The sequence below is a fragment of the Lycium ferocissimum genome, chromosome 11 (assembly GCF_029784015.1).
Source record: "Lycium ferocissimum isolate CSIRO_LF1 chromosome 11, AGI_CSIRO_Lferr_CH_V1, whole genome shotgun sequence".
Lineage (NCBI taxonomy): Eukaryota > Viridiplantae > Streptophyta > Magnoliopsida > Solanales > Solanaceae > Lycium > Lycium ferocissimum.
Window position 1 is genome coordinate 32,619,255 of NC_081352.1, and position 8,926 is coordinate 32,628,180.

General features: G+C 35.9%; 1 protein-coding gene across 1 annotated transcript; it reads right to left on the reverse strand.

The window, feature by feature from the left end:
* Positions 1-241: 241 nt before the first annotated feature.
* LOC132036049 (uncharacterized WD repeat-containing protein C2A9.03) lies at positions 242-5,506 on the reverse strand. The gene is made up of 10 exons (XM_059426276.1): positions 4,883-5,506; positions 3,502-3,651; positions 3,204-3,374; positions 3,029-3,115; positions 2,529-2,663; positions 2,321-2,431; positions 1,730-1,821; positions 1,512-1,617; positions 1,052-1,138; positions 242-958 (listed from the first exon to the last, which is right to left on the reverse strand). Exons 2-10 carry the CDS (start codon positions 3,628-3,630, stop codon positions 545-547), a joined length of 1,332 nt encoding a protein of 443 aa, XP_059282259.1. The 5' UTR covers positions 3,631-3,651; positions 4,883-5,506; the 3' UTR covers positions 242-544.
* Positions 5,507-8,926: the final 3,420 nt, after the last annotated feature.

The window sequence follows — 8,926 nt, forward strand, 5'->3', positions numbered from 1 at the left end:
AAACTATAGCTTTATCCCTAATCGCGAAGATTGACACAATACAGTTGACACCAACTTCATAGGTTAAACATAAAGTTTATGTCTATCTAATACACCCACCAATAGAAGAATTCCTAGTACCATAGAGCCCTACATTTTTTTTTTTTGTTGATGAAGTATAGCACCCGACATAGCACAGCTTATTCCTCCTTCAAGATACTTGAAAGGTCAAGAATGATAACATAGATAGTAAGGCATATGCTGAACGAGGACAACACAAATCAATTGTTACAAATGCAGATCAACATACATATGCAATTGATTCTAGTCTCAGAAAAAGTTATAAGTCCTCAGACAAGGAAAATCCTAACAAGGTCAGACTGGTTGGCCTGTGAAAGGAGACCACCTCAGTTTTATCGTTCAAATGACCGGAGACCGTCTAGTTTTCTGTATGTCACACCATTCTACATCGTCTTTGTGCACAATTTCTTATCGGACCTAAATAGCATGATACAACAAATATGCACCTAAATCCACTTCCACCTCTGCTGAATATGCTACTGGTTCATATTATTGTATCAAGGTATGAATAGTTGTGGCGCCGTCCAAACTCAAGGAGGCTGCCAAATGTACGATCCCACACCCCAATGAAAAGGGACTCTGTATCGGGACTAAAAGACACTCCTGATACCTCACCGAAGAAATCAATTTCTTGCTCCACCTCATACCCACTTTTTACATCAAAAACATGGACCAAATATGCAGCCTCTGCCATAGCCATGTATCTGCCATCAGACGTGTAGTGGATTGACCGAATAGCTCCAAGGTTACCCTTCAAAGCAGTGACAGACTTGGACAAGTTCCGAATATCCCATATTCTGCACGTTTTATCCTGGTTCCCAGTTGCAAATGTTAAGCCATCAGGATGCCATGCTGATGCAAATGAGTAGTCTACATGTCCACGCAAAGGAGCAACAGCCTGTGAACAATGATTTTTGTCATTGGACAGGCCATCGACTTCGTATTATCCTAATAATTTGCATTGCAGTAGGTTTGAGATGTGCAGACATACCTTTCCATTCGTGGAGTCAACCAATATACCTTTAGGATTATCCCCAACTATTATGAGAAGCTTACCATCGGGACTGACTGATGTATGCTGCAAGCATAAAAAGGGGGAAAGATTTATTATCAAACGAGATTTATACCACTGAAAGATAGTTGGATCAAGACAGGACTTTCTCAAAAAAGATACTATAAACAATGTCCCCTGGAATGAAAAAAACCTAGTATGCTAAGGGCATATCTTATATCTTCACTGTGACCAAAACGTTTTGCCAGATTCTGATCCATAGATTTAAAAATAGACACAGCTAAAATCAGATAAATTTAGAACTGGTGCCTCATCAGAGATGGCATGCACGAATGTCGAGTTGTACACACCATCTACCAATACATTGCTCAGTAATATAATATATTCTAGGTAAATATCCATTCCAATAAACAGACACAGACTAGTCGAACAGACTTACATTCACTGGCCAGGGAAAACGGAAATGCTTGGACAGTTCAAAGTTCTCCAGATCGAAATCTCTAACTCCAGAATCATTATTTGAAACTATAAAATGAAGTACACCACTGCAGAGAAAACGATATCTCATTTAGCTTCATCCTCACTATGAAAATAAAGTATACCTTATCGACCGCGAAAGAGTGCAGGTTCAGGCAATAAGCAAGATGATGACAAAACCTGGCAGTGTTGTAAATTTCAATGGCATTGGTAATGGCATTATCATCACATGTTGTTCGCGAACAAAAACAAACTCCAGGCTTATCCAAATACTGCATATAGTTTCAAAAAAAATATAAGCTTCAGGAGGGGAAGACAAAACGGCAAATCAGTAATAAGAATAGAAATTTCCCAACATTCCCCATCATGTTCAGAAAATTCCAAGAATTAGATATTTCTGAGGTACTAATATTTTGTCAAATAAACGTACTAAAATGCAAACAAGATCCTTAACAAGATAAACATATATTTAGGGGAGCCACCAGTCATCATCTTGGCAAACAAGAATCAACTCAAAGCAAATAAACCCTCAGAGAATACACTGAAGCTAATCATACAATCCGCAATTAAAAGGGACAGGGTTAAATGCTGCAAAATTTGATGGCAAAAGCTAAACGTGGAAAGGAGGGCGGGGACACTCAAACATTTAAACAAGTAAATGAAGAAGAAAACGGAGTCTTAAACCCAACAGTTAACAACAACAAGAAGAAGAAGTTAGCTTCTTAAACCCAACGGTTAAGAAGGGAAAAAACGGTAAGGACATTAACTCACCTTGCAGATAAGTTCTCCATGAAATCCACCAGCAACAAGCAACTTATCTTTCACAGCAAGGGTGCTTACTTGGGTATGTGTAAATCCCTCTAAAAGGCTTCCAGGATGTTTCTAAATAGAGAAGAGAAAAAGAAGGGAGTAAAAAGGAGGTCATAACCAAGTTCGAGTACAAATATATCAAGTGAATTTGATGTACAAAAATGCATACCTCGCGCGGCGCTACATGCCCTGATACGTTGAGAACTTCAGTTCTCGTGGAGGTCAATGATGACCAATGAATGACAGAAAAATGTGACATAAGGTACACATCATGCTTAGAAGTTGCCCAGACCAAATTCCTCAGCTATGTCGCAAAATTTGGAAAAAAAAAGAAAGGAATAGACGGATTATTCTCGCTATATAGTGAAATAAAATGCAGTTGCATAGAGAATATGCAATAAAAAAAAATAAAAAAAACTTTAGAACAGCTTTGCTCTCAGCAAATAGCATTATATCACGCACTTGGGTACAGAGATATAAAGGCATAATTAATCAATTTGCCGACTCCACTATAGTCAGAGCACTTTTGCTGGGACCAAATTCATTTTCAGTTCCACTGCTGTTTCACGCACGCAGTTAACATTTAGCTTTATTCCATTATTAAAAATGTCATCTTGCACACATTGTAGAAAAATAAAAAGGCAACAAAAAATGTCATCTGGAATTTACCTGGAAGTGTTGAATCGTTGATTTAACAGATCTTGAATTACGTCTGAAATCATAGAATGAACCCTCGGTCTTTGTGGTTTTGCACTCCTGTCAACATGCAAAAGGGGAAGGCATTGTTTCATCTAAACCAATTTTAAAATTTTTAAAAAAAAAAATAATAACAAGCCTATATTACCTTCTCTGATATCTTACCAAATTGAGGAAAATTTTGGTAGTTCTTATACTCCTCTAGTCTTATTTGCTTATATTTCTCCCTGGTCATTACGTTAAGGCTTTCCCAGGGAATCCCTTGAATGTCTTTGCCTCTCCTTACATCAGCAGCCGAAATATCTAGCATGCTATTATTCTATTCCAGCAGCAGAAGAAATATTTCAATAAAGTTCAAACATTTAAAGCAGAATCGTAATAAAACATGGATACACCTAAAGCTTGTAAAAATGCAACAATTAAATTTTTCTAATGAATTAACAAACCATGTAGTCATCTATATCGGAATCAGAGCTATACAAGTCTCTGCCATCGGAATCATCACTATCATCTAGTTCTTCTGTTTCATATTCATCAGCTACGTAATCAGCATCATCTCCTTGTTGATGGGACATGTTACACCCCAATTAAATGATCTAAAATACAAAATCATGAATTTAACTACATTCTGAATTAAGATACTGTGAATAATAATAAACTTCCAAATATGGAACCAGATAAAACAAAAGCATCTCATCATTTAAAGATCACAGAACATCCATTTAAAGAACTACACATTTAATTTTGTCCTCCCGTCGCCACATGGTTGCAAGAAGACAATGAAAAGCTTGTAACGGAGCTTCTTATCTAGTTAAAAATTCAAAAGGCACCCCCACCCCCAACACCACAAAAACAAGCCCGATAGAATTCATGTTAGCCATATTCCATTGAAAGCAATCAGATAACGGGAAGGCCAATAAAGCAATCAGATAACTGGAGCAACATATCCATCCCAATTCAGCAAAAGCACATTTCTAGAGGTAGCTACAAGAACACAATAGCAGAACTTATACAAGAAAATAAACTATAAGCAACCTCAAGCAAATGTTTAAAGATGAAACATGTAGTTGGCGCTACTTATCAACAACAACAACTGGAAATGGAGGATGAGCAGACAGATGACCTTTGAAATACAGAACACTGTTAGCTTATGATGTTGTCTGAGAAATCGAGGGAAATGAGGCGAATTGGAGATTAGGGCATTAAATAGGAAAGGTGTGGGAGGCTACGTGGCATAATCAGGAGCGTGGATACTAGACAGCTGTGAGGATGAGATGCGATCTCAGTAATAACGTCGAGGGCTCAGATGCATTCATGTAACTGAATCTGACGGCTACGATAGACTCTCTCTCCTATTAATACAACCAGTTGCAACCGAGTCAGTTTATGCAAATTCTGGTAAAATTCCTAACTCTCTCTCTCTCTCTCTAATCTCTTTCCCTCTCAATTCTTTCTTCTCCTTCCCCGAACATCTCTTCTCATTGACCCTAATTCCACCATTGCAGGGAATTCCACTGAAGCTTGAGCTTGAAGATTCGTCAGTAGTCAATTCTATTGTAATAGCTGATTAGGATTGTGCTAATTCTACGTTTAACAATAAAATTCCTTTTTCATTATCGTTAAAAATTCTGCATTACAATTACATTACAAATACCTGATCAATCTGCCTGGTAGCTTGATAAAATAACCAGACCTAGAATCCATTTTAAGTGAAATTTTCAACCTCAACTTTTTAGAAAGAATCAAGAAAAAGGAGAAGGGGTTTAGCCTAAACTATGATCACTCGCAATAGTTGAATAAAGCAAATTCAGGTTTTAAAGTTCTTACAATTAACAAGTACTATAGATATGATCCCAGCAGCCACACTACTTTTGGAAGCAGCCCTTAGTGCTTGCATTAGGATAGGTTGTCTACATCACACCCCCCGGGGTGCGGCCCTTCCCCAGAACTGCTTTGTGCACCGGGCTGCCCGATAGCTCACCCTAGAACATGCACAGATGACCCTGCAACACACAACAACAACAACATACCCAGTGTAATCCCACAAGTGGGGTCTAGGGAGGTTAGGATGTACGCAGACCTTACCCCTACCTTTGTGAGGTAGAGGGGCTGTTTCTGGTAGACCCTCGACTCAAAAGAAAAACAAGACAGCAAAAATAGCAAGATATAAAGTAACTGCAGCAACAGATATTTATACACATTGAAGAACAGAAGACCCTGCAACATGTTTTCAGAAAAGAAAAAGAAAAAAAAAAGGATCTTTCCAATTATGGAATTCTAAGGCGGGCCCAAATAAAAAGAAAAAGGAATAGTTGGATCAATTCCACATATTCAAACTTTATAATTGTACAATCAACTACAATAAACTCCAACTGAGCAGGCATAGTCCAGCATAGAAGATTGTCCAGCCAGTATAACCTATATCAACTCGACAAAATTCAACGGCTAATATAAACGGAAAATTTTCAAAAATATACAGCCCAACATAAAATATTACGCCATGTAGCCATATTTTCAGTTTATACAATATTATACCTTGGGGAAAACATTATACATAATGTATCAACCTTGTACAAACATGTATAATAGTATATAAAAGGTGTTTAACTGTTTATACAAGGTGAATGTACAAGGTGACCTTACTAGAAGACTGAATCAAATGCAACATCCTGGAGGAAGATTTAGCATTAAAAAGTTGTATCATATGCTTACTCCTCAATATCATAGAGTCCCTTGGAAGAGTATGATCTTGCAACCAAACTTGCACCCCAGGTTCAAATTTAACTTGTGGCTTGCTGCTCATGGAAGACTGGCTACAGTGGATAGGTTGCTGAAATTTGGAATTCAAGTCCTTGTGTTTTGTGGATTAGCTGATGAACTGTTTGAGCATTTGTTTTTTGATTGCCCTTATGTTAGGGGTATATGGTCCAGACTACTGACATGGCTTGGGCATTCCAGGCCCATCACTACTTGGCAGTCTGAGGTACACTGGATAAACATATGTGCCAAAAAGAAAACCGGACACTGGGCAAGCTCTGGTTTCTTGAGTTTTTGGCATGATGGTTTACCTGGTATGGAGGGACAGGAACAAGCTCAGGTTTCAACGGGGAAATACTTCACCAGATAGATGAGATTGCAGTGCATATACACATCCGAGGCAATTCATTTGCCAACTGGCAGAGACACCTTGCATCATTGAAGTCATTTCCATACACTATCCATCACTAAATAGCTCCTAGCTCCTTGGATTTTCTTATAATCCGTAGCTAAAAGGGATTAGCATGGAATTTTTTCTGCTTAGCTACGAAATTTTGTTCGTCGCTAATTCCCTGTTTTCTAGTAGTGATAGATTGTAGTTAGGATCTGATGTATTTGTTTTGTTCCCATGTTAATTCTGGCTAGTTGTGCTGTGTATAGGATATAGTCGAAGGAGTTGGTCAGGTATTGAACATTTTTGGTTGAATAGAAGTAACTGTCTACCCAAAAAAAAAATAAAAAAAAAATAAAGGTATTTATACACAAATATGGGCTCTAGCGAGTAAATATTTTCTCCTAGTAGACATAAAGCGTAATTTTCCCTAATATAAACACCCAAATGAAGCCCTAAAACAGCAAAAGCTTGATGAATGATAGCACCATATTAGTTGTATTATACATAGATGACAAGGTAAATTAACCATAACGGAAAAGGCTCAAATATGCCATCGAACTATCGAAAATGGCTCATTTATGCCACTCGTCAATAGTTTGGCTCATTTATGTCATCCTAAGTAGTTTGACTCATTTATGCCATCGTCATTACCAAAATGGCTCATCCATGCCATTTTTCATTACCACTAATTTTACAATACGTATATGACACGTGGCCTCCAATTAGAGGTCCACATCATTTGATTAAGCCAACACAAATTAAATCCTAAATTAAACTAAAACCCGATGAAAAATGGCATGAATGAGCCATTTTTGAATAAAATGATGACATAAATGAGTCAAACTATTGAGGGGATGGCATAAATGAGCCAAACTATTGACGAGCGACATAAATGAACCATATCCAATAGTTCAATAGCCCATTTGAGCCTTTTCCGTAACCATAATAAACCTAGCATTCCACACAATTATCTATCCTTTCTATTAAAAAAAAAAAAACAATTGTGCACAAGAAGATGGAGGTAAAAGGATTAATAAAATTCTGACCTTTAGGACAAGACGCAAAGATGATTAAGCTCTTAAATGGGAAATCAAAAAAGTATTAAACATTAAGCAATAGAATTAAAATAAGTTTTAGGAAGAATTAATTGATTGTTTTGGCAAGTTGATTATGATAGGTATCAAAGAGAGAGAGAAAAAAATATCAATGTATGTATGTTTATATCTACAAATTTGATGTTTTCAAGCATCATTGAAACTACCAAAAGTGGAGACAGTTTTTGAACGCACAATGTCGGTTAAACCCCATTTGCAGGTACTATGAGGTGTGCTATTTTTTTTTTCCTTTCTACCTTTGCCAAAATAATGTACGGAAATATGCTATTTTTCGGTTAAACTTCTAAATCAGTTTATTTTGAAAAAAAAAAAATTGTGAAAATTATTTTGTGTTTGGCTAAAGGTGCAAATATACCCTTCAATTTAATTTTGCGATTTAGAGCAGATATAACCCTCATCGATATATATATATATATATATATATATATACAAAATATATAAAATATACAAAATTATAAAATGGTGCAAATATATCATTTTTGCTGTCGGGAGTTTTTTTTAAATAATTTAGGTTATTTTTTAATTAAAAAAATGCCACGTAACTTTAAAAAAAGTCTACCTATTTTTTTTAGTGGACATATTTTTCTAAAGCTATGGTAATTTTTTTTTTTTTGGTGTGTAGGATATAGTTCGTTTAAAAAAATATCTCCGTGACTTTAAAAAAATAAGTCTACCCATTTTTTTAAACGAATCAAACCTGACCCATCAAAAAAAAAATTACTATGTAGGTTTAGAAAAGTATGTCTACTCAAAAAAATGGGTAGACTTTTTTTTAAAGTCACGTAACACTTTTTTTAATTAAAAAATAACCTAAATGATTTTTTTGTTAAAAATCCCATCAACGAAAAGGGTATGTTTGCACCATTTTATAACGGCAGGGATATATTTGCCTCATTTTATAACGGCAAGGGTATCTACACCACTTTTGTAACGAGGGTATATCTGCTCTAAATCGCAAATTTGAGAGGTATATTTGCATTTTTGCTCATAAATTTATAAGTCATTTTTAAACAGCAATTAGTGTTTAATCAAACTTTTAAAAAGTACTTCCATATCTATTTTTTATAGCTTCTGAAAAACAGATTCTGCTACTCTCAAAATATGAGCTTCTTCTGGAAGGGAAGATAAAACAGAATCAGCAACAAGAACCGAAATTCCACGAATTAGGCATTTATGAGGTACTAATATTCTATCAAATAAATATACTAAACTGCAAACAAGATCAGAAACAAGAAAGCCAAATTCAGGGGAACCATCAATCATCATTTTGGCAAACAGGTATCAACTGAAGTAAAAGCAGGCAAACCCTCAAAGAAAACCATGAATTTGATCATACAATCCAAACCCAAAAATCCCACAACTAAAATGGGCAAGGTTATACGCTGCAAAATTGATGGCAAAAGCTAAACGTTTTTTTTTTTTTTTTTTTTTTTTTATAAGGAATGGCAAAAGCTAAATGTGAAAAATAGGGTGGGAGCACTCAAACACTTAAAGCAAGTAGTGTGACTCAAGTAGTATAAGAGTCTGTTTGGATGGGCTTATAACTTATGACTTATAAGCATAAGTCATAAGTTAGGAATCCTAACTTATGCTTTTGGCTTATTT

Coding starts and splice junctions, on each gene's coding strand:
- LOC132036049 (XM_059426276.1), bottom strand. CDS start 3,630: ATGTCCCATCAACAAGGAGATGATGCTGATTACGTAGCTGATGAATAT. Junction 2,432..2,528: donor GGCATGTAGCGCCGCGCGAG/GTATGCATTTTT, acceptor TTCTCTATTTAG/AAACATCCTGGAAGCCTTTT. Junction 1,618..1,729: donor GAAATTTACAACACTGCCAG/GTTTTGTCATCA, acceptor TTTTCTCTGCAG/TGGTGTACTTCATTTTATAG.